The sequence below is a fragment of the Orycteropus afer genome, unplaced genomic scaffold, assembly GCF_000298275.1.
Source record: "Orycteropus afer afer isolate SDZICR_OR568_19922 unplaced genomic scaffold, OryAfe1.0 scaffold00092, whole genome shotgun sequence".
Taxonomy (NCBI): Eukaryota; Metazoa; Chordata; class Mammalia; order Tubulidentata; family Orycteropodidae; genus Orycteropus; species Orycteropus afer.
In genome coordinates this window covers 8,070,490-8,096,647 of record NW_006921679.1, presented here as the reverse complement: position 1 = coordinate 8,096,647, position 26,158 = coordinate 8,070,490, and the positions used below count along the sequence as shown (strand labels likewise).

Below are 26,158 nucleotides of genomic sequence, written 5' to 3'. Positions count from 1 at the left end.
CCAGCCTTCTGGTTAGCAGTCAAGTGCCTTAGGCACTATGCTACCAGAGCTCCCTCTTTTTGGTACAGTTAGTGTATATTCCTTCCATCTTCTTTTGATGTTTCCTGTATCATTCAGTGTTTTGCCTATAAAATATTTCAGTATTGGAACTTGAGGGGTGAATTTTTTCCCTCAGTTCTTTCAGCTTGAAAAATGCTGAGTGTATTCTTCCCTTTTATAACTCCAGGTCTTTGCATATTTCATTATAGTAATTGGCTTTGTCTTCTCGTGATCTCACAGAATGTGGAAATTATGAAATTTCTCTTTGAAATCTTCTGTTCAGCTCTTTGATCTTGTCATTTCTTCCCTTTGCTTTAGGTACTTTCCATTGAAGGCCAAGTTTCACAGTCTCTTCTGACGTCCATTTTGGGCTTTTGTGCCTTTCCTGTCTTTTTAATGACCTTTTGTTTTCTTCATGGATGATGTTCTTGATGTCATCCCACAATACCTCTGGTTTTTGGTTACTGGTGTTCAGTGCATCAAATCTTTTCTTTAGATGGTCTCTATATTCAGGAGGGATATTACCAAGGTCATATTTTGGCTCTCATGGAGTTGTTTTAATTGTCTTCAGATTCAGCTTGAACTTACATCTGAGCAACTAATGGTCTGTTCCACAGTCAGCTCCTGGCCTTGTTTTGGCTGAACATATTGAGCTTCTCCATTGCCTCTTTCCACAAATGTAGTTGATATGATTCCTGTGTACTCCATCTGGTGAAGTCCATTTGTGTAGCCATCGTTTGTGTTATTGACAAAAGGTATTTGCAATGAATAAATCATTGGTCTTGCAAAATTCTGTCATGTGATCTCCAATGTTATTTCTATTTCCAAGGCCATATTTTCCAACTACTGGTGATTCTTCTTTGTTTCCAACTTTTGCATTCCAGTCACCAGTGATAATCAGCATATCTTGATTGCATGTTTGGTCAATTTCAGACTGCAGAAGTTGGTAAAATCTTCAATTTCCTCATCTTTGGCTTTGGCTTTGGTGGTTGGTGTGTAAATTTGAATCATAATAGTATAAGGAGCTCTGATGGCTTAATGGATAAAGCATTTGACTGCTAACCATAAGGTCAGCAGTTCAAACCTACTAGCTGCACCGTGGAAGGAGGACTGGGTGATCTATTTCCATAAAGATTTCAGCCTCAGAAACCCAGTGGACGTTGCTGTGAGTCAGAAATGACTCGATGGCAGTGAGTTTGGTTTTTGGTTTTTTAGTGTTAACTGGACTTACTTATAGGCGTATGGATATTATCTTGTCACTGACAGCATTGTACTTGAGGATAGATCTTGAAACAGTCTTTGTGACAATGAATGCTACACCATTCCTCTTTAATTTGTCATTCCCAGCATTGTAGATCATATGGTTGTCTGATTTAAAATGGCCAAAAACAGTCCATTTCTGCTCACTAATGCCTAGGATCTTAAGAGTAGGTTCTTCATATTGGAAGGATTTTGCATTGTGTAGAAGTGGAGAAAGTATCTTTATTCTGAAGCCCTATAATAGGTATTGCGCATTACAGTAGTGATAAAAGTTTACCTGTGTAGCCTAAGAATCTCTGGTGGCATAGTGGATAAGACATTTCGTTGCTAACTAGAAGGTCAGCAGTTCAAACCCACCAGCCTCTCTGCAGAAGGAAGATTTACAGCCTCAGAAACACAGTGGGGGTTGCTGTGAGTCAGAACTGACTCGATGGCAGTGAATTTGGTTTTGGTTTTGTTTGTGTAGCCTACTAACTGTAGGCCAGGGATGTTGTATGTTGCATGCTTTACATATATGAAGTCCTCTTAATAAGTTTATAAGGTAGATTCTGTTATTACCTATAGCTTTCAAATGGAAACTGAAGTTAAAAGAGAATAAATGATTTCCCCTTGTCCCACAGCTAGTAAGTTGAGGAGTTGCTGCCATTTCTCATTCACGTCCCCTTGTGTCTGACCTTTCCCCACTGGAAGCTGTTAGAATCTTCTTTCTTCCCAGTGTTCTGAAAGTTCAGAGTGACAAGAGCTTGGCATGTCTTCTAATTTAGCCTGGAAACTCAAGTCTCAGTTTTCAGAAGTTGTGTCTCCACTATTTCTTTGGTAACTTCCTCCAGTCTCTTTATTACTATTTTTAAAATTATTTTTTAATATGTGTTAATTGGCAGCTGGGCTTCCTGCCATAATCCTCCATTTTTCTTAAGGATCTCTCCTGTTTCCCATCACTTTCTGTTTTCTGGAAGATTTCCTCAACTGTATTTCATCTCTTGAATGTTTTATTTTTTGCTGTGCCATGGTAAAATATTCTGAGTATTTTCAATCAAATAATTACGTGTGTTCCTAACAGTAGGGGTCTAAACTAGTGTTTTTCCACAGTGGCTCTGTTGGCACTCTGGACCAGATAATTCTAGGTTGTGAAGGGCTGATATTGTGCGTTGTAAGATGTTTATCACCATCCTTGGCTTTTATCCACTAAATGCCAGGAGCTTCCCTGCCCCTAGCTGTGAGAGCCAGACTGCCCCCAGACACTGTCCAGCATCCATGGGGCGGGGAGGTGGAGGGAAGAGAGTCCGAGATGGGGCAAAGTCACCCCCAGCTGAGAACCATGAGGCTAAACTGTAAATGGAAATGTTATAAACTTGTCTGATCGCAGATTTAGCTATCCACTGCTGCTTTTAAAAGTGAACAATTGAATGGCATTGTACATTCACTGAGTTGTGCTGCCACCATCTCTGACCAGTTCCAAAGCATTTTCATCACTCTGAAAGGAAACCCAGTGGGCCTGGTCTCGTTCTATTGTACATAGCATGGCTGTGAGTTAGAGCTGACTTGACAGCACCTACCAACAATAGCAACAAAAGGAAACCCTGCACCTGTTATGCTTACTCCGCAACTCTTCCTATCCCCAACCTATGACAGCCACCAGAATGAATTCTTCTATAGATTGACTTAGTCTGAATATTTTATTTTGGAATCATGCTGTGTGACTTTTGTGTTTGGCTTCTTAACATGCCCCAGTTGTCCCAGTACTTTATTCCTTTTGATAGTTGAATATTCCCTTGTATGTGTATATCACATTTTATTTATCCATTCATTTGTTGATGAACATTTGGCCTGTTTCTTTATAGAAATGTTCACCCTCTTGGATTAATTATATTGTAATCCAAATTTGAGTGAAGCTAATTTTTCTCATTTGATGTTGAGATTTCTGATTTCTAGCCCATTACATTCCAATTAGAGATCTGAAAAAAGACCGCTGGGGGGTTGCAAATGGTTTATGCTTGACCACTAACTGAAAGGTTGGCAGTTTGAACCCATGCAGCAGCAATGTGGAAGAAAGGCCTGTGATTTGCTTTTGTAAAGGTTATAGCCAAGAAAACCCTACAGAACTCGATTTTAATATGTGACACTGGGGTTGCCATGAGTCGGAATTGACTCAGTGGCAGTGGATTTGGTTTTTTTGGTTTAGAGATCTGAAAGCATTTGGAAAGTAAAAGTTCAAATGTTGCTACTTAAAAAATCTTGTTCTCCTGTATTGACTAATTCCTTGCTTGAATTTGTGCTGAAGTACCCTGTAATCTAAACAGAGCACAAAATCCGTGTATCTTAATGGTAGGTTATTTAATCAAAAATCAACCAGGTGTTTTTTTTTCATCAAACTAGAAAGATTGTATTTAGGTTTCTTAGGATTTGAGAATAATGGGAAAGCTTAAGGAACATTAAGGTAATGAAACAGTATTTAAATGTTAATGCCTTCTAACTGTCCTGCCAACTGCTAAACAGACTGCATATTTAATTTTAATAATTCTTTTTCTTATAAGCATTTTTGAGACATGTAGAACTTTTCGGATAATCTGTTTCCTGTCTTTGTAAAACTAGGCTGCCATTTGTCGATGTAGCCAACCGCTGTCAGGGTTCAGTGCCAGGTGCCTGGAGGATGAGCATCTGCTTCAAGCTGTCAGTAAAGCCAATCCCGTCAACCGCTATATGTACGTCATGGACACCAGGCCCAAAGTACGTGTCTGAACACTGCACAGTGTGTTAGCGTGGTTATCCTTATTATGTTATCAATACGCATTCATACATTTGCCTATATTTAAAATATCTGAATCCTGATTTCAAATTAATCAATGCTAATGATATTAAGGAAATTATTGGAGTTATTTGAACATTGTATTTTGACATTCTTAAAGTTATATTGTAAGTAACTTTCTCCGGCTGATGAAATGTAATACAGGTCTACAAACCCCTTATCCCAAATTCAGAATTTTTGAGGAGTTTAGAAGCTGACATAGAATATATATATATTGTGTATCACGTAAATCCATTGGCAGACCTGGGGCAACAATCTGTAATCAAACATTAATATGCTAAATTTAAACATAGGTGGTATTTTTACTAAGTGAAGGTAAATAAAGACTAAAGATAAATTTGCATTAAGTTGTACTGCCAAATGAGTTTTAGAGTCAAATCTAAGAAAAAGTTTTTGGGTCTTACAGTTTTTTAATTTTGTTTTGATTTACAGACAGTAAGGTTTCACCTTGTGTGAGTTTTCACACACATACACTCATGCAGCTACTATTACCACCACAGTCAGGAGCTAGAGCAGTGCCATCACCCCTCATAAGTCCTTCCTGCCCCTCCCCCACCTTACTAGCCACTGGACTGTTTTCTTCCCTTATACTCTGTTTTATCTATGCCAGAATGTCATACAAGTGGCATCATACAGTGGGTAATTTCTCAAGACTGGCTTCTTTCACGTAGCATAGTTCATTTGATATTTCTCTATGTTGTTGCATGTACCAGTAATTATTTGAGCAGAGTGATGGAAATTCAGTGAAAGAGTCAGTGGGAAATTCTAGAAATAAAAAGCATGGTACAAGTACCTTTACCAGGCTTATCAGTAGAGTCAACCCAGCTGAGGAAATAATACATTAGCTTGAAGATGGGTCAGGAAAAGTTACTGAGCTGCAAAAACGAAATAGATCAGTACATGCAAGAGATATGGAACCAGATCATATAGTCTAATGTATGTATTGTTGGAGTCACAGAAGAAGAGAGAGAGAAATATTTGAAGAGATAGTTACCAAGAATTTTCCAAAAATAATGAAGGGCATCAAACCACAGATCCAAGAAGCAGAGCTAACACAAAGCAAAAATAAAATATTTCATACTGATGAAAGCCAAAGATAAAGAGAACACCCTAAACAGAGGGGAAAAAAAAGACATATTATGTACAGAAAAACAGTGAAATGTCAGGCAGTATTCTTCTTTTAGAATCCATAGAGTAACACGAAGCAGTAACTACTTCCCCTTTAAAAAATATTCTCTAATGCATTTTTCACTGTTCTTTGTTGCCTTAGAGGTGGTGAGAACCTCAGAGATTAAAGTGAGACACTGGGTATGTGTACACACACACTGTTGTAAAATGCCAGCATTTGTCATTTAAAGATCAACTTGGAAATGTCTTATGTCCTGTCTCCTATGTCTTCATATATGTATGGATTTAGGAACGCTAAGCTCTTGTTTTTTTGTGTGTCTTACATTACTGTGAAGAAATGTTAAACAGTGAGTGTTGTGAAAAATTACCAATTCTTATTATTATTCTTTACACAATTTTTAATTGACAACATACTTTGTGTGAAAACAGTGGACCTTAATTACAAATAATCAAGAAAATGAGGAAAACAGTGAATTAACTTAGGAAATACTGAGCTAAACAATAATAAATATTGAAGTGCTTGTTGTGTTACACATTTGTAGTCTAAGATTAAATTTTTATCATCAGGGCAAATGTCAGAACCCTTTGTTTTCTTTATTAACAACAGTTAAACATTCATTATAGGATCCTAAACCTAAACTAATTAAACTTCTCCATGATAGTAGCTAACATTACTTTTAATTTTTATTATAGCATCGCATGCAGAGCTGGTGGGCTACACAAAAGGACATTGACAGAATAATAGTGATGATTTCTTCAAAAATCTGGAATGATGAGGAAATAAGAAAAGGCGATGAGAAAAAGCGAGTGAGCGATTTAGAACACACACTTTTAGGCAGCTTTGTGACGGGAATGATCGTTCTCATCATTCTGCAATCTCGTGACAAAAGATAATGGAGGAAGTGGATTAATTTCAGTGAATTAGAAGTATTTTAAAATTAGAAAGGGTATCTATAAATTTGGTAGTTACTAATTTTGAAAAGACTTGCTTGGGAGTCAAAAATATTGGTAACATCTTAACAAAGATTTAAGAAAAATCTTTGATTTACTTCTTTATATAATCTGGGTGGATTAATTAGAAGTATTTTTAGGTAATAGTAGATAAATACAAAAGGTGGTTATACTATGCGACTTTCTGAAGATGAAGTCCGAGGGTGATTTGTTTCTCAGGATCTGACACCTCTTATTTGTGTAATTTTCTTCTACACAGAAAATACGTCGTTCTATGATTGTTTTAATCATCAGCCTTAAAATGTAGTAATCATGGGCAAGCATAGTTAACAGGAAGCTCTTAATTTTGCTTTAGTTATTGTCTGTGCTGCATAACCAGTGAGTCAGTACTTGTTACCAGCCTGGAACCCTAAACCAATGAATGGAAAAATACTTTTTTCTTTCAGTTTAGGTTCTATTTCATTCAAGTTCATAAGAATGTTTAATAAATTGTACATTGAAACCTGTGAGAGCCGGAACTCACAGACTGCTTTGTTTTTCCAGGTCTGGCAAGTTTTCTGCCTTAGGGTACATTCTTACCACTTTCTGTTGTCCTCTGTGAGTGGGAAATATTTGAGTTTTCCTTCTCTGACAGGTTTCCACTTTAAACAAGTTCTGGCTTTTGCTAGTTTTACTGTACTACAAATCCTGTTTGCAAAGAATTAAACATGCCAAAGCCTAAGTGAACCTCTGGTGACGGGCCAACAGGCAGTTGGTTTGTGTTCTAGAAATCAGTGTATTTTGGGCTCACTTCTTGGAGGTATATCAGGATAGAGGAGTAGATGCTGCACTGTTCACTCTTTGGGCTTGCGGTAATCTCTACTGTGGGGGACCTCAAGTGATCTGAGTCATATTTTGGGCTCTCTGTGGCTTTATAAATGATCTAGCACTTTAAGCTTGTGCTGCAGTGAATCTCATAGATTGATTCTGCAGAAGTAAAGCTGGTCAGATCTGCCAATCTCTGAATCACTTAGGATTTACGTAGGAGACGTTTTTATATTTTAGAATGTGAGATGTTACAAACATATGGAGAACTTGCTAAAGGTATAAATGAATTAGCTTCATTAATTACTTGTGTGGAAGTTCCTGTCTGGACCTTTCCATTATATAGTAATCATATTGTTGTTTTTTAGTATCCTTCCTTACCATTACTAATGTGTGACATTTTTACTTATTAAAAAGAAGTAGCTTATTTAGTTTTGATGAATTTCTTTAAACTCTGCACACTAAATTATCGCATATCAAGAATCAAGTGTTCACAAGACATTTTGATAAGCTAAGTTAAAAGATAAAAGTAATTTGTCTTTAAATTTCTAATTTTTTTTTTACTTTAGCTGAATGCTATGGCCAACAGAGCAGCTGGAAAAGGTTATGAAAATGAAGACAACTATTCTAACATTAGATTTCAGTTTGTTGGGATTGAAAATATTCATGTCATGAGATCCAGCCTTCAGAAATTATTGGAAGGTATGATTCCTGCTTATTTTCTAGGCAGCTTTGTCCAGTAGAAATATAATACTAGTCATAATAATATTAAATTAAATTAAAAATTTATTTTTTAAATTTTCAAGACCTAAAAAGCAACACATGAAAGTGAATTAAAATATATTTATTTAACCCCAAAATAAAAACATTCTCTCAACATATGTTGTTATGTGCCGTCGAGTCGTCTCCTACTCATAGCAACCTTAGGTACAACAGAACGAAACACTGACCGGTCCTGTGCCAGCCTCATGATCCCTACTATACTTTAGCCCATCGTTACTGCCGCTGTGTCAATTCATCTTGTTGAGGGCCTTCCCGTTTCTTGTTGACCCTCCATTTAACCAAGCATGATATCCTTCTCTAGGGAATGGTCCCTTCTGACAATATGACCAAAGTAGGTGAGACGAAGTCTGGCCATTCTCACTTCCAAGGAGCATTCTGGCTGTACTTCTTCCAGGACAGATTTGTTAGTTCTTCATGGTGCTTTCAATATTTTTTGCCAACACCATGACTCAAAAGCATCAACTCTTCTTTAGTCTTCCTTATTCATTGCCCAGCTCTCATATGCATGTGAGGCAATTGAAAAATACCATCATTTGGGTTCAATGCATCTTAGTCTTCAAGGAGATATCTTTGCTCTTCAGCACTTTAAAGAGGTCTTTTGCAGCAAATTTGCCCAATGCAATATGTCTTTTGATATCTTGACTGCTGCTTCCATTGGTGTTGATTGTAGAACCAAGCAATATGAAGTCTTTGACAACTTCATTCTTTTCTCCATTTATTGTAATGCTGCTTATTGGTCCAGTTGTAAGGATTTTTGTTTTCTTTACATTGAGGTATAATCCATACTGTATAAATGTCTAATACAACAATTAAAGATTGAAGTGTTTAATCTTCATCAGTAAGTGCTATAAGTCATCCTTACTTTCAGCAAGCAGTGTTGTGTCATATGCGTATTTCAGGTTGTTAATGAGCCTTCCTCCAGTCCTGATGCCACGTTCTTCTTCATATAGTCTAGCTTCTTGGATTATTTGCTCAGCATATAGATTGAATAAGTATGGGGAAAGGATGCAACCCTGATGCACTCCCTTCCTGATTTTAAGCCATGTAGTATCTTTTTGTTCTATTTGAACAACAGCTTTCTGGTCTGTGGACAGGTTTCTCATGAGTACAGTCAAGTGTTCTGGAATTCCCATTCTTCTCAGTGTTATCCATAATTTGTTATGATCTACACAATCAAATGCCTTTGTATAGTTAATAAAACACAAGTGAACATCTTTCTGGTATTCTTTGCTTTGAGCCAAGATCCATCTGATAACAGCTATGATATCCCTTGTTCCATGTCCTCTTCTGAATCCAGCGTGCATTTCTGCAAGTTCTTTGTCAGTATACTGCTGCAGCCCGTTTTGAATTATCTTCAGTAAGATTTTACTTGCGTGTGATATCAATGATACTGTTTGATAATTTTCACATTCTGTGGGATCACCTTTCTTTGGAATGGGTACAAATATAGATCTCTTCCAGTCAGTTGGCCAGGTAGCTGTCTTCCAAATCTCTTGGCATAGCCGAGTGAGTCCCTCCAGTGGGCATCCCTTTGTTGAAACATTTCAGTGGATGTTCTGTCAATTCCTGGAGCCTTGTTCTTCGCCAATTCCTTCAGTGAAGCTTCGACATTTTCCTTCATTACCATTGGTTCTTGATCATATGCCACCTCCTGAAATGGATGATCATCTACCAGTTCTTTTTGGTCCAGTGACTCTGTGTATACCCTCTATCTTCTTTTGCCTGCATCATTCAACATATTGCCCAAGGAATCTTTCAATATTGTAATTAGAGGCTTAAATTTTTCCTTCAGTTCTTTCAGCTTGAGAAATGCCAAGCGTGTTCTTCCCTTTTGGTTTTCTAACTCCAGGTCTTTGTACACTTCATTATAATAATTTATTTTGTCTTCTTGAGCTGTTCTTTGAAATCTTCTGTTCAGCTCTTTTATCGATACTTCTATTTGCTTTAGCTACTCTCCATTCAAGGCCAAGTTTCAGAGTCTCTTCTGACATCCATTTTGGTCTTTTCTTCCTTTCCTATCTTTTTAGTGACCTTTTGCTTTCTTCATGGATGATGTTCTTTATGTCATCCCACAATTCTTCTGGTGTTTGGTCATTGGTGTTCAATGATCAAATCTGTTCTTTAGATGGTCTCTAAATTCAGGCGGAATATAATCAAGGTCATGTTTTGGCTCTCATGGACGTGTTTAATTGTTTTCAGCTTCAACTTGAACTTGCATATGAGCAGTTGATGATCTGTTCCACAGTCAGCTCCTGGCCTTGTTTTGGCTGAAGATGTTGAGTTTCTCCATAACCTCTTACCACAGATGTAGTTGATCAGATTCCTGTGTACTCCATCTGGCAAAGTCCATGTGTATAGCCACCATTTGTGTTGTTGAAAAAAGGTATTTGCAACAAATAAGTTGTTGATCTTGTAAAATTCTATCATGCGATCTCCAGCGTCATTTCTATTACGAAGGCCATATTTTCCAACTACCAGTGATTCTTCTTTGTGTCCAGCTTTTGCATTCTAATCACCACATCTTGATTGCATGTTTGGTCAATTTCAGAGTGCAGAAGTTGGTAAAAGTCTTCAATTTCCTCATCTTTGGCTTTGGTGGCTGGTGTGTAAATTTGAATAATAGTAGTATTAACTGGTCTTCCTTGTAGGCATATGGATATTATCCTATCACTGACAACACTGTACTTCAGGACAGGTCTTGAAACATTCTTTGTAATGATGAATGCCACTCCATTCCTCTTCAATTTGTCATTCCTGGCACAGTAGATCACATGGTTCTCTGATTCGGAATGACCAAAACCAGTTCATTTCAGCTCACTAATGCTTAAGATGTCGATCTTTATGTGTTCCATTTCTTTTCTGACAACTTCCCATTTTCCCAGGTTCATACTTTGTACATTCCATGTTCTGATTATTAATGGATGTTTACAGCTGTTTCTTCTTATCTTGAGACATGCTGCATCAGCAAATGAAGGTTCTGAAAGCTTTACTCTTTCCTCATCATTATGGTCAGCTCTACTCTGAGGAGGCAGCTCTTCCTCAGTCCTATTGTGAGTGCCTTCTGACCTGAGGGGCTCATCTTCTGGCACTATATTGCTAATATTTCAGGGCTGTTCATAAAGTTTCCCAATGATATATCAGACAGTGTTTCACTGCTATTCATAAGGTTTTCACTGGTCAATTTTTTGAGAAATGGATGGCCTCTTCCTTCTTCCGAGTCTGTCTTAGTCTGGAAGCTCCACTGAAGCCACCACGGGTAACCCTGCTGGTGTTTGAAACACTGGTGGCATAGCCTTCAGCCTCACAGCAACACACGAGCCACCACCATAAGACAAAGTGACAGACAAGTTTGTCTTCCTTAGTTGTTCCAAACCATTCCACTCACTTCCCGGCCTCCTGCAGCTGCTCTGTCTGCCCCTCCCGGCTCACTGATGCTTACTGGCGCTGCCCTCAGGTGCCCCGACACGTGCCTGCCAGTGCCCACTTAACATGTAGTCAATATGACAAATATGAGTAATAAAATATTTTACTTTTTTAAACAATCAAGTCTTAGAAATCCTGCGTGTATTTTACACTTCCAGTGCATCTCAGTCTGTACCAGCTATGTTTTAACTGTTCAGTAGCTGCATTAAGTCACTGTAGTGGACAGTGGAATTACAGGGGTTAAGTAGATATTCCTGAATAGGCAGTCCAGTGAAAATTCATGTATGGTAATACTGTTCTTTTTAAATAGTAAAGTATCTTTCTAGTCATGGTGTGACATTTTAAAAAGTAAGATACCATACTACTTTTAGTTAAACACTTGTGCTACAATTTTTTTTTTTAAGGAGATTGGAATATTAAAGTGTAAGAAATGGTGGGAAAATATACCAAAAAAAATCCAGTATTGAGCTTCTAGTAGCATCTTTTCTTTATAAAGAGTCTTGCCTATTTATTTTGTTCTCCTCTTCTCTTTCCCTGTAGTTACTCACCTAGAGATCTATTGAATAGGAGCAGTGGAGACTATCTCCATTCTAATTAAATTCTTCCTTGTCTTTCAGTCAGTGGTACCAAAGGGCTGTCTGTCAATGACTTCTACTCTGGGATGGAGAGTTCCGGATGGCTTCGCCATATCAAAGCTGTTATGGATGCTGCAATCTTCTTAGCCAAAGTAACTCTTTATCCCTAATATTTGGTTCTGGAGTTTATAATATTTGGAAAGGAATGGATTTATTCTGTTGGGTGTTGGTATCTGTCCATTCAGTTGACTTTTTTTATGCTTTACTTCTTTAAGGAGACTCACCTTAACTTGATATTCATAAATATCATACAGCGCTTAATGCAGGAACTTAAAAAGAAGTTCTCATATACTTTGAAACAGAATTTTTGTCATATTTTTGCTGCGTGCTTTGGGTTTTTGTTGTGTTTTGTTTTGGATTTTGGAAATTATGCTGTGGCAGCATTACCTTTACAATGAGCTTTTCTTTATGTTGCAGTGTGTGTGCTAAGGACCAATTTGAATCCACTCTCCAAAATGTGGAGATTGGTCCAAACCTCACGTTCTCACTTCTCTATCTGTGTCACCAGCCACCCCCGTGGCATATTGTCTTTGTGACCCTAGCCTCCTGGAGCTAGGTCATAGCTCACAAGTTAAAAGGACATCCTTCTGATCTGCTGGCCACCGATTGGGGGCTAGTTTCCCACAACCTTTTCAGGCTGCCAGGGCTCAGGAATTCACACAACATCCTTCCTTTTTGACCTGCTGGCTTCCCATGCCCCTCTGTGTTCACTGGAATGACTCACAGAACTCACAGCCTGTACCATACTTTGACTACAGATTTATTGTGGCCAAAAGGATACAAATGAAGAGTCTGCCAGACTCTCCAATGCTTACCTTCTGTGTCCCAAGGAGCACACCATTCTCCTAAGAACAGATGTTCTTGTTACCAACTAGGAAGCCCTCAGAGCCTTCGTGTTCTGGGTTTTTATTGGCCAGTCCAGCCTGATAAGCTAAGTCCTGTCTCCTGAGGCTAGTGGATATTGACTTCAGGTGAGTCTTTTTTGGTATGGTTAATCCCTACTCTCCAGCACAAATCTTCAGCTGTGGTCTGGAAATCTCAGACCAAGGCACCCCAGTTCCTCCAAGGAACCAAAGACAAAGGCTACTTTCCTTAGGGTAAAACTAGGTCCTTTATTCCACAAATACCTACTCATGTCCAAACCCAACACACTGCTGTCTGGCCCATTCTGTCTCACAACGACCCTGTAGGATGGAGTCAAACTGCCCTGTTGAGTTTCCAGACTGCCTCATCTTTCTCCTGCAGAGTGGCTGGTGGGTTCGAACCACTGACCTTCCATTTAGAACCTAGCACTTTGACCACTGCGTCATCAGGCCTCAAGTATAGTTTGGAGTAAACAGAACATCTTGATTTATCTGAAATGTAGTCTCCCAGAGTGTAATATGTGATCTTTCCTTTTAGGCTATAGTGGTTGAAAATGCAAGCGTGTTGGTACATTGTTCTGATGGTTGGGATAGGACTTCCCAGGTGTGTTCCCTTGGCTCTCTGCTACTGGATTCCTACTATAGGACAATCAAAGGATTCATGGTAGGTACTTACTTGGCTAGACTGGTGGTTCTCAAATGCCCCCCTGCCCCTCAGTGACAGTTGTTGATGTTTGGAGATGTGTTTGGTTGTCACACTGATGGAACACTGCAGCTGGATCTAGCTGGTAAGGCAGGAATGTGTGTTTATGGATCTTCTGTTGCCCAGAACAGTCTCCACACAAAGAACTGCCTGGCCTCAGTGTTAGCAGTGCTGAGAGCGAGACCCAGAGTGACACTTCCTGTCATCTGTGCCACTGCTTTGACAGAAAGTTTGAGATTTAAAGGCTTTTTTTCTTTTTTCTCCTAAAATGTTACAACAGCAATATTCAGTATTTTCTCTCTCATTTTCATTTGAGGCCCAGATAAACAGACTTAAAAACTTGTATCCTAGAGGAGCTTTCTGTGCAGAGCTGCAGACTTTGATGAGTGTCCTGTGTCAGGTGGCTCGTTTTTCTCTGCAGATTAAATTTCTAGTTGAACAGATTGTCTCCTTTATAAAAATACATTTCTGGCTCCTGCTTTTTTTTTTTAAAACATACGAGCAAATTAATTAACGTTTTCAAAATGTACATCATAATTTGTGGTGAATGAAGGAAATGAGATGTTAGAAAGTTTTCATCTGCCTAGAATTATTTAACTGCAGTTGTAAAGCAAGGGAAGATTTAAAATCACCAGGCCCCTCTTGTTGTTAGGTGCCATCGACTCAGCTCTGACTCATGACAACCCTATGTACAACAGAACGAAATATAGCCAGGTCCTGCGCTGTTATCACAATCTTTTCTTGAGCCCATTGTGGCAACCACTCTGTTGTTAAGGTCGACTCTGCTTTGAGGAGGCAACTCTTCCCCAAGTGTATTTTGAGTGCCTTCCAAACGAATGGGGTTATCTTCTGGCACTGTATCAGTGTTTCACTGTTGTTCATGATGTTTTCCAGTGGTATATCAGACAGTGTGTCACTGCTATTCAGAATTTCAGTGGCCAATTTTTTTGGATGTGGATGGCCCCTTCCTTTTTCCTAGTCAGTCTGGAAGCTCTGCTGAAGCACGTCCTCCATGGGTGACCCTGCTGGTTTTTGAAACACTGGTGGCATGGCTTCTAGCATCGCCGCACCACATAAGCCACCACAGTACAACAGACTGACAGACAAGTGGTGGAGGCCTCTCTTAGCACTGTCATTTTGTGGTGCTGACATTTGGAATCTGGGACAGGCCAGATGGGAGGGCTGTTAATAAGAAAATGACACTCAGCAAAAAAGGATAGCTTTCCTTGAGAGATAACATAAGGAATCGCTTTCTTCGCCATGTTTGGCTTTGAAGTGTTTGCTAGACACCTGCGCTCATGTGATAAAATGACCAGGAATGATTTGAGAGCTTCCCAGGCAGGACCACTGTGAATGAAAGCATTCCTCTTTCCAGTGACTACACATCATTGTTATCAGGGCGGGAGGGATTGGGGCAGGGTAGATGGGGGTCAGAGGTGCAGGGAAATGAGAATGGGATGAGAGCCTGAGAAAGGGAAGGTGGGCAGGCTGGAATTTCGACTGCAGCCTTTTTGGGGTCTGAGAATCCGTTATAGAACTTTAAATAGAGGTAACAGTAACATGGTCAGATCTACTGTTTAAAAAGATGGGGAATGGAGGCCAGGAGAGCAGCACAGAAAGGGCTGTAATAACATAGGAGAGAAGAGAGGGCCAGAACTAAGGCAGTGACATGTAAATGGAGGGGGAGGTGGTGGTTTCCAGGGATGTTAGACAGTAGTAAGAGTTGGCCAAGGACTGGATGTGGTAGAAGACAGGAGTATGCTCTTGGCTGACTTCCAGGGCCTTGTCTTGGTTGCCAGGGTGCACAGTGGTGCTCCTCATGGAGATAAGCAGAGGAATAGGTAAGGTCGCAAAAGTGGTGGAGCTAGGATTTGAACCCATGCAGTATGGGCTCCAGAAACTGCATTCTTTACTATTGCATTGTACAACTTTCTACAGAAATTAGAGACTTAAGACAAAATCAGTGAAGCTAAAAGTGGGAATTTTGACACCATGAAAAATGTGCCTGCCTGGTGATAATGTAAAGAAACTATAAATTAAGTACTAAGAAGATATGTTTATATTAAACTGAAAAAATTAGAAACCTGTTATGGCTATGAAATAGTTAAACAGAGAAGCTATGACAGAGAAACCAGATGATAGAGAAAGACAGTCCACCCAGGAGGCTAGATAACAGTGGGATCTGAAAATATTAAAGTACTGTTTGCATTGGTCTCTCATCCTGTGTTTTAAAAAGTATTATATAATTAATGTGCTAGGAAGTCAAAGGTATAAAATACCCACAGTAATTTACCAAAACCAAAAACCAAAGTCGATTATGACTCATAGAGACCCCCACTGGGTTTCCAAGCCTGTAAATCTTTATAGTAGATTCCCTCATCTTTCTTCTGCAGAGCAGCAGGTAGGATCAAACCACTGACCTTTTGGTTAGCAGTGAAATACCTTAACCACTACACCACCAGAGCTCTTTAATCTACCAGCAAGAGTTAAACACTGTTAACATTTTGATTCACATTTTTCTAGCCTTATTTCTGTGCAACTATCATCTTCATACATCCAAAAGTTTAGATGTAATACTGCTTTTTAACACATTTTTCACTTAAAATATAATGAATACAGCAGAAATAATTCAGGTCACAAGACCACTCTGTTTCTTTCTATGTATCATTTTCATTCGTTAACCCCATAATCAAGTTCTAATCCACCTTCCCCATAACCATAAATTAAAATATATATTAATGCCGATTTTCAGCTATATTTACTCCATTCTAAACAAAAACATTGACAGTTGTTACAGCATGAATTTTACTTTTTCTTCTTAAGGTTTTAATAGAAAAGGATTGGATCTCCTTTGGACATAAATTTTCAGAGAGGTGAGTCACAATCATGCGTTTATGTATTTTGTAAAGCTGGTAAAATTAGTTGCGATTACCAAAATGGTTCTGTCCTTTGTGAACTTGCATATCTAAGGGGAGGTAACAGTACTGTGATCTTGTCTAATTTTTACCTTTCTTTCATCTTTTAAATTCTAACATGTTGGTTATTTTTCATGGCTATTCAATATCTTCTTTTTTGGTTAGATTGTAATATTTAGAAGGTAACAGATCCTTTAAAGCTGTGGTTGAAAAACTTACTATCGATTTTTTCCTTAAAACATTACAGTTCTTCTGTGCTGATGTAACAATGTTTTAGGAATTTTTTTTATATGTGTTTACATTTTGCAATACCTGAATAATGGACTTCTGCCAGAGGCATTTTTAAAAGCTTGTACTTTTTTGTGGGGTTAGGTGTGGCCATTTGGATGGTGACCCCAAGGAAGTCTCACCAGTGTTCATTCAGTTTTTGGAGTGTGTGTGGCATTTGAGCGAACAGTTCCCACAAGCCTTTGAATTCAATGAAGCGTTTCTTCTTCAGATCCATGAGCATACTCATTCATGCCAATTTGGAAACTTCCTTGGGAATTGTCAGAAGGAAAGAGAAGAACTCAAGTAAGATGTTTGATTGTGATAGACCTTTTTATTTATTTTTTTTAGCCTACCTACTTGCGGTCTGAGATAAATCACAGTTAATCACATATCTTGACAGTATGAAATAGCACTGAGTTTGATTATAAAGATTTTATTGGCCATATTTCTGAAGCTAAGTACTCTCTGAGTATCCTCCAACCCCTAAGGTTAATGGTAAATATCTATTTTTAAAATAACAGGAAATACATACGGTGTAAGTGTGAGGTTCAGTACATTTTAACAAACCAGCACCCAGATCAGGAAATACTACCAACATGCTGGAAGCTGCTCTCATGCTCCTTTCAGTCTGAATATATTTTCTAGGATGAAGAAGTCTTGGCACTATTTTATTTCCCGGGAAGTATTGGTCATAAGCTTTAAAGTGTGGTAAAAGGTTTTATAACTGTTGCTCTTTTTTAAGTTAAAATGAAGCCTACAGCTCCTACTTCAAAGCAGCTGGTTGGCTGCAGGATGTCTGTCCCCCACTTGGGTCTCTGATGAGCTCTGAGACATTGTACTTGACTCTGGCTCACCTACTCTTGCCTAACCAGTCTTCATGGGTAGCGTTTTCCATTAAACTTTGATGCAAGGGAGATCTGGAGTAAGGCTGAGGGGTCCTATAAATCTTTAAGTTGGGCTTAAGAATTTAGATTTCTTACCAAACCAAAACCAAACCCACTGCCATCGGGTCAGTTTCGACTCACAGTGGCCCCCCCCATGGGGTTTCCGAGATGGTAAATCTTTGCAGAAGTAGATTGCCCTGTCTTCATTCCGTGAAGTGGCTGGTGGATTTGAACCACCAGCCTTCTGGTTAGCAGTCAAATGCGTTAGGCACTGTGCCACCAGAGCTCCTTAGGTTTCTTACAGTAGAGAATTTATAGATTCTAGAACATAGAAGTGATGTGTTAGAAGGTAAATCTAGTAGCAGCAGCTTGAGGACAGCCACATACTCTCACTCTGGACTGGGTGCCATGTACTGGATGCTTTCAGTAATTGGAATAAAGAAGTTGTGGAGGCAGAAGCTGTGGCTGGGGACAGTACCTGATAGTTTGGAAGTGGTGAGTGAATAGAATAGGTTGATGGCAGAACTGTGAGTAAGTGGAAGCTTCTAAAGCTGTTGTGTAGGGGAGAGAGAGTAATGACCGTGAGGAAGAAGTCAAAGAACAGGGAGACTTCAGCTCTCGTAATTACAGGGCTCTAGGAATTATTACATGTAGTACTTACTGTAATTTGGAGCAGATGACTCTTCTTGGAGTACAGAGCTATTTTCGGAAAAAGTAGTCTCAGTTAGTAGCAAATGTCCTTGCAAATTGAAAGTAATAAGAGCGGGTGTTTTCTGATAGTCTGTCTAAGAAAATATGGGCTGTTTACCAAAACCAAACCTGCTGCCATCAAGTTGATTCCTACTCATCGCAACCCCCATTGGGTTTCCAAGGCTGGAAATCTTTATGGAGGTAGATTGCCTCATCTTTCTCCTGCAGAGCAGCTGGTGGGTTTGAACCAGTGACCTTGGGGTCAGCAGGCAAATGCCTTACCCACCACACCACTAGAGCTCCTATGGGTTATCTTAGGGGTCACAGAAAAGAGAGATGATTCGCCACCTTTTCCAACTATCTTCTCTTCCCCTTTTGCTACCTATGTTCAGTTTGCTCTGTAACACACTGTCTAAAACTGTTCTGCTGCTGCTGCTTTTTTTTTTTAAATTTTACTATCGAGTAATGATTTCATCCCATTTTCCTTATTGTACCCACTCAAACTTAAATTTATTCTGCCTTATAATACTTGCCAGGAGCTCTGGTAGCGTATTGCCTAAGGCACTTGACTGCTAACCAGAAGGCTGGCAGTTCAAACCCACCAGCCACTCCTTGGAAGGAGGGTTGGGCAATCTGCTTCCATAATGATACTGCCTCGAAAACCCAAGGAAGGGTTGCTATGAGTTAAGTCTATGACAACAACATAATACTTGCCACTGCAGTCCAGATATGGGGTTAAGGGAATAAAGCCAAAAAGGGAGATAAATTTGTTTCTTTTTCTGTGTAGATGTGTGTGGTGATTAAAATAGGTGTAGTGAGGACCAAGTTTATGCTTAACATTTGCTTAAGAAATTATGTGAAGTAAGAGAAAATCAGAAAACCAAACCCTCTGCCATCGAGTCAGTTCCAACTCACAGCGCCCCGTAGGACAGAGTGGAACTGCTCCACAGGGTTTCCTCCAAGGCTGTGAATCTTTATGGAAGCAGACGGCCTCATCTTTCTCTCATGGAGTAGCTAGTAGGTTAGAACTGCCGACCTTTTGGTTAGCAGCCCAGTGCTTTAAGCACAGTGCCACCAGAGCTTTAGTAAGAAAGGAATGTCTTAAAGTGTGTGGTTGTGTGAGAAAATGGTATATTGGAGTTGTGTTTGAGAGACATGATTTTATTAGTGACATGATTATGGGTGAAAAGGAGAAAAGAAAGACTACAGAATTCAGGGATGCGCAGAGATTGGTCTGTGACTAGAAGGCCAAAATGTAAATCTACTTTGAAAGCTTATTTGAATAATAAAAAAGTGAGTATTAGTGCTAATACTGTTCATCCATTGGAAAGAGCTTTCTGTTTTTCTGATTGTCATTAAGGTTGAAGGAGAAGACTTACTCCCTATGGCCGTTTCTTTTGGATGACCAAAAGAAGTACTTAAATCCTCTCTACAGTTCCAAATCACAGAGATTTATGGTCTTGGATCCAAGTACAGTGTCTTTCAATTTTAAGTAAGTTGACATAATTGAAGCATTTATACTTGATTGTTCTCAAACGTAGTTTATTGAAACTTGTCTTTTTCTCATAAAGGTTTTGGAGAAACATGTACCACCAGTTTGATCGAACATTGCATCCCAGGCAGTCCATGCTAAACATAATTATGAATATGAACGAGCAGAATAAACAGCTAGAGAAAGAGATTAAAGACCTAGAATCTGTAAGTACTCTCAAGTATTTGACATGATATATTTGGAATATTAAATTACTTCCTTACTTGTATGGAGCTCTGGTGGCATAGTGCCTAAGGCATTTGACTGCTAACCATAAGGCTGGCGGTTCAAACCCACCAGCCACTCCTCAGAAGGAAGATTGAGCAATCTACTTCTGTAGAGATAACAGCTCGGAAACCCAGGGAAGGGTCATGAGTCGGGACCAACTTGACAGCAGTGAGTTTGGTTTTTTGGTTTTCCTTACTTGTGTTGCCAATGTGAATTACTGTGTACAATCTCACAAGTACACATGTGAGTTATTGTGTACAACCATGCAAGTACACAGGGTTACTTCAAAATCAGTTCTCCTCAATTATCATTGAATAGCTTAGTTTGAATGGCTTTCTCTGTGTTGTAAAATATTTTGAAGTACTTGAAATATATAGAAAGCTGTAGCGATAAATGTAATAAACAGCCAGGTGCCCACTACCTAGCTTTGTGAGATATTAACATCACATTTGCTTCAGATCTTTCTTGTTTTTGCTTTGACAAATAAAACTTTATAGATATGTTTGAAGACCCTTGTGTACTCCTACTCGGTCCTGCTGCCTGCTTCCTCTCTTGTCTACTTTGAGGTGGGCAGATTCACTGTGCTGAATTTGGTGTTACCATTCCATATGTATTTTTGTACTTTTGCTACATGTTTGAATCCACAATTTGTAGTAGTGTTTTGCATAATTTGAAAAGGCTGTATTATATGTTGAAAAGGAAGCACTGGTGGCATAGTGCCTAAGCCAGTTGACTGCTAACCAAAAGGTTGGCAGTTCAAACCCACCAGCCACTCCTTGGAAGGAAGATTGGTCAATTTGTTTCCGTAGCGATACCATCTCGGAAACCCAAGGAGGGGTCGCTATGAGTTGGAGATGACTTGATGCCACATAACAACAACATATGTTGAAAAACAGAGAAGAATATGTATATTATCTGTGTAAGGTTTAAAGAACAGCAGACAAAATGAAAACTCACGTGCCCTTCTCTCAGCTTAAAAAACTGCGTGTTTTTTTAGAAAGCTTTTTGTACTGTCGATATGCTGTATTTTGCTCAACATTGTAGCTTGAGTTCATGTTTCATTAGTAACTGCTGAGTAGTAGCCTATTGCATGGATGTCACAGTTGATCCTTCCACTGAGAAGGAACATTTAAACTGTTGTCAGTTTTGTATTTCTATGAATTACGAGTGAAGTCTTTTTATATGTTTGCTGGCCCTTTGGTTTTTCTTTTCTGTGAATGGCCTATTCAGGCCTTGGTTCATTTTTCTGTTGCCCTGTCTGCCTTTTCCTTACTGATTTCTAAGGGTTCTTTATACAGTAAAACCTGCCAAAGCTGGAGCCCAACAGGACTGCGTTGTTTTTCTAGGTCTCGCCCTTTGACAGGATGGTGTCTTATTAGGCTTATTCTTAAAACAATCAGAAACCAAACCCATTGCTGTGGAGTTGACTCTGATGCATAGCGACCCTACATTAGGCCTTGTAGGCTGAATAATTTGCATTTTCCACCTTACACACTTGGGTTTCCCAGGCAGTATCACTACAGAAACCCAAGGAGGGGTCGCTATGAGTCGGGGCCAACTTGACAGCACATAACAACAACAACAGGCTGAAGTAATTTGCATTTTCCACCTTACACAGGTTCCGGCTTTCACAGGTTTTATTGTGTCCTGGGCGGTGATTCTTTATTGTATGCGTACGGACAGCTTTGTCCTGTCATACTGGTCTTGCCGCTTTATGTTATGTTTTACAATAGATGTTTTAAATGATCATGTTATCAAATTGACCTATCTTTGTTTCATGCTTTTGTTTTATCTTCTTTAAGAAATCTCTCCCCACCTTAAGGTTTTCCTGTAATCTTTTCTTTACCATCAAATGTAACAAAAAGGGATCAGTAACTGGATAAATACATAAAAACCCTCGACAGTTGTTTAAGCTCAGGAAGACTTTCTTGTCTACTTTCCAGGCAGGAGTGTTGCTTAGCCGTCCCTGAGAGACGGAAGTGTCTTCTCTCAGAGACACCAGAGTCCGTGCGGGGAGGGTCTGTTGAAACAAAACCAAGCCCCAGGAACAGGCCGTGCAGACAGTCTGCAGGTTGTCCAGGTTTGGAGAACACGAGTCTCTGCCAAAGGACACTTTTCAGTCTTAGCTTTTTGGGGTGGGGGAAGGTGGAGCTTCTGTTGTTTTAAAGTCTGTTGTGTTCACTTAGCAAACCAGCAGAGGGCAACCACGTAAGAAAAAGCTCCTTATGTTTGTTGTACTGTGGTGGCTTGCGTGTTGCTGTGAGGCTGGAGGCTTCCACCGGTGTTTCAAATGCCAGCAGGGTCACCCACTGTGGCAGGTTTCTGCAGAGCTTCCAGACTAAGACTCCGAAGAAGGAAGGGGCCATCCACTTATCAAAGAATTGGCCAGTGGAAACCTTATGAGTAACAGTGAAACACTGTCTGATACATTACTGGAAAACTTTATGAATAGACCTGAAACATTGTCCGATATAGTGCCGGAAGATGATTCCATCGGCTCAGAAGACACTCAAAATACGACTGGGGAAAAGCTGCCTCCTCAGAGTAGAATCGACCTTAATGATGTGGATAGAATAGAGTTTTTGGGATCTCCATTTGGTGATGTGGCAAAACTTAAAATGGGAAGAAATAGCTGCAAATATCTATTAATATCGGAATGTGAAATGTACGAAGTCATGAATCCAGGAAAATTGGAAGTTGTCAGAACTGAAATGGAAAGCATAAAGATCGATGTCCTCGGCACAGTGAGCTGAGATGGACTGGATTTGGCCATTTTGAATCAGACAACCATATGATCTACTATGCTGGGAATGACAAATTGAAGAGGAATGGCATGGCATTCCTTGTCACAAAGAATGTTTCCAGATCTGTCCTGAAGTACAGTGCTGTCAGTGACAGGATAATATCCATGTGCCTGTAAAGAAAACCAGGCAATACTACTACTATTTACACACCAGCCACCAAAGCCAAGGACAAGGAAATTGAAGATTTTTACCAACTTCTGCAGTCTGAAATTGACCAAACGTGTAATCAATATATGCTGATTATTACTGAGAATTAGAATGCAAAAGTTGGAAACAAAGAAGAATCACCAGTAGTTGGAAAATACGGTCTTGATAACAAATAATGCTGGAGATCGCATGATAGAATTTTGCAAGACCAATGACTTATTATTGCAAGTACCTTTTCTTCAACAACAGAAACGGTGGCTATACATGTGGACTTTGCCAGGTGGAACACACAGGAATCAGATTGACTACATCTGTGGAAAGACATGATGGAGAGGCTCGATATCTTCATCTAAAACAATGCCAGGAGCTGACTGTGGAACAGACCATCAATTGCTCATATGCAAGTTCAAGTGGAAGCTGAAGACAATTAAAACAAGTCCACAAGAGCCAAAATATGGCTTTGATTATATCCCACCTGAATTTAGAGACCATTTAGAGAATAGATTTGATACAGTGAACACCGATGATTGAAAACCAGAGGGATTGTGGGATGACATCAAGAACATCATCCATGAAGAAAGCAAAAGGTCATTAAAAAGACAGGAAAGGAAGAAGAGACCAAAATAGATGTCAGAAGAGACTCTAAAACTTGCTCTTGAACAGAGAGTAGCTAAAACAAATGGAAGAAATGACAAGATAAAAGAGCTGAGCAGAAGATTTAAAGAGTAGCTCAAGAAGACAAAGTCAATTATTATGAATTGTGCAAAGACCTGGAGTTAGAAAACAAAAAGGAAAGAACATGCTCAGCATTTCTCAAGCTGAAAGAACTGAAAGCTTAAAAAAATTTAAGCTTAAAAATTCAATTCAATTCAAGCTTAAAAAAATTTAAGCCTTGTGTTGCAATACTGAAAGATTCTAGAGGCAAAATACTGAATGGTGCAGGAAAAATCAAAAGAAGATGGAAGAAATACACAGAGTTACTGTACCAAAAAGAATTGGTTGATGTTCATCCATTTCAGGAGGTGGCATGCAATCAAGAACCAATGGTATTGAAGGAAGAAGTTGAAGCTACACTGAAGCAACTGGTGAAAAACAAGGCTCCAGGAATTGACGGAATACCCATTGAAATACTTCAATAAATGGATGCTGCACTGGAGGCACTCATTTGTCTATGCTAAGAAATTTGGAAGACAGCTGCCTGGCCAACTGACTGGAAGAGATCCATATTTGTACCCATCCCAAAGAAAGGTGATCCCACAGAATGTGAAAATTATCAAACAATATAATTAATATCACACGCAAGTAGAGTCTTGTTGAAGATAATAAAGATAATAACGGCTGCAGTAGTATATTGACAGGGAACTTCCAGAAATGCAAACTGGATTCAGAACAGGACATGCAATGAAGAATATCATAGCTGATGCCAGATGGTTCTTGGCTGAAAGCGAAGAATACCAGAAAGATGTTTACTTGTGTTTTTTTGAATATGCAAAAGCATTCGATTGTGTGGATCATGACAAGTTATGGATACATTTGAGAAGAATGGGAATTCCAGAACACTTAATTGTGCTCATGAGGAACCTGTACATAGACCAGGAAACTGTCATTCGAACAGAAAAAGGGGATACTGCATGATTTACAATCAGGAAGGGAGTGTGTGAAGGTTGTATCCTTTCACCAAACTTATCCATTCTGTATGCTGAGCAAATAAGGATTGGAGGAAGACTCATTAGCAACCTGCGATAAGCAGACGACACAACCTTGCTTGCTGAAAGTGAAGATGAAGCACGCTACTGTGAGTTAGTCTTCAAAGAGATATCTTTGCTCTTCAGCACGTTAAAGAGGTCCTTTGAAGCAGATTTGTTCAGTACAATATGTCGTCTGATTTCTTGACTGCTGCTTCCATTGGTGTTGATTATGGGACCAAGTAATATGAAATCTTTGAGAACTTCAATTTTTTCTCCATTTATCATGATGATACTTGGGAGACTAAGGTGCACCTAATCCAAGCCATGGTGTTTTCAATCACCTCATATACATTTGAAAGCTGGACAGTTAATAAGGAAGACAGAAGAGTTGATGCTTTTGAGTTGTGGTGCTGGCGAAGAACACTGAAGGTACCGTGGACTGCCAGAAGAGCTAACAAATCTGTCCTGGAAGAAGTGCAGCCGGAATGCTCCTTGGAAGCTTCATCTCATGTGCTTTGGTCACGTTGTAGGAAGGGACCATTCCCTGCAGAAGAACATCATGCTTGGTAAAGTGGAGGGTCAGCAAAAAAGGGAAGGCCCTCAACGGGAGGGATGGACACAGTGGCTGCAACCCTGGGCTCAGGCATAGCAGGGATGGTGAGGCTGGCGCAGGACCGGGCAGAGTTTCGTTCTTCTGTACGTAGGGTTACTGTGAGTGAGAGCTGACTTGGTGGCACCTAACAACAACAGCATAGTCCCAGAGACCTTTAGTTAATTTAGTTTGTGATTTCAAGGTGAATGTCTCAGGTAAATGTCTCTCATTATAAAACATTTACCTGTCATACTTTCGAGGCTGGATTGATTTGTTTTTTCTTTTTTTTCAAATACGTATGGAAAACAGTATTTTCATTTACAGGAATTAGAAACAATAAGGATTCTCCCCAAGTGTTATTCATCTGTACTCGGTGTTACTAAGTTTTTGAGTTGTCATTTTGCATTGTACACAAAACATTTTGCAAAAGCAGGATATATTTTCCTCAACTAACATAACTACTGTGTGGTATGTGCGATTAGTAATTTCTTTCATATTTGTATTTGTTTTAGAAAGTTAAGCAGTGCAAAAAGAAGCAACCAGATGGCGTCCTCACCAAGGAATTGTTACGTTCAGTGTGTCCTGAATCTCCAAGTCTCAAAGCTTCCTTGTGTTTTAAGGAACAGACTCTGCTCCCTGTGAGTGACGCTCTTCGAACTATAGAGGGCAGCAATTCTGCAGACAATCGTTACAGTGACTATGAGGAAGCGTTTTCCAAGTCGGAACCTGGTGTCGTCAGCTTAGAGTACGGCGTGGCAAGAATGACTTGCTAGACTCAGTGGGTGTTTCCTGGACTAGCCCTAGTGCAAGCACTAACTGGGTTATTGTGAGGATGGTCTGTGCTGCGTGCCCAGAAAGGACTTTTGCTACTAATGAGCTTATGGTTTAACGGTAGGTTAATAGTTGGAGAAAGAAAAATAACTACTTGTGACAAACAAGTCAGTTTAATTGCATTTTTAGCAAGGAATGATGCCGAGTTTGGTAAGAAATGAGTGGTGGTTGGGGGATTTTCTC

At 39.4% G+C, this 26,158-nt stretch overlaps 1 protein-coding gene across 1 annotated transcript in view; it reads left to right on the top strand.

Annotated features, from left to right (window-relative positions):
• MTMR6 (myotubularin related protein 6) overlaps positions 1-25,917 on the top strand; it is a 79,664-nt gene extending 53,747 nt beyond the window's left edge. The window contains exons 6-15 of the mRNA XM_042781170.1: positions 3,892-4,026; positions 5,927-6,040; positions 7,558-7,690; positions 11,812-11,921; positions 13,231-13,356; positions 16,219-16,268; positions 16,683-16,883; positions 19,515-19,646; positions 19,726-19,852; positions 25,657-25,917. Coding sequence (XP_042637104.1) covers positions 3,892-4,026; positions 5,927-6,040; positions 7,558-7,690; positions 11,812-11,921; positions 13,231-13,356; positions 16,219-16,268; positions 16,683-16,883; positions 19,515-19,646; positions 19,726-19,852; positions 25,657-25,917 — 1,389 coding nt within the window. The remainder of the gene's footprint in view (positions 1-3,891; positions 4,027-5,926; positions 6,041-7,557; positions 7,691-11,811; positions 11,922-13,230; positions 13,357-16,218; positions 16,269-16,682; positions 16,884-19,514; positions 19,647-19,725; positions 19,853-25,656) is intronic.
• The last annotated feature ends 241 nt before the right edge of the window (positions 25,918-26,158 follow it).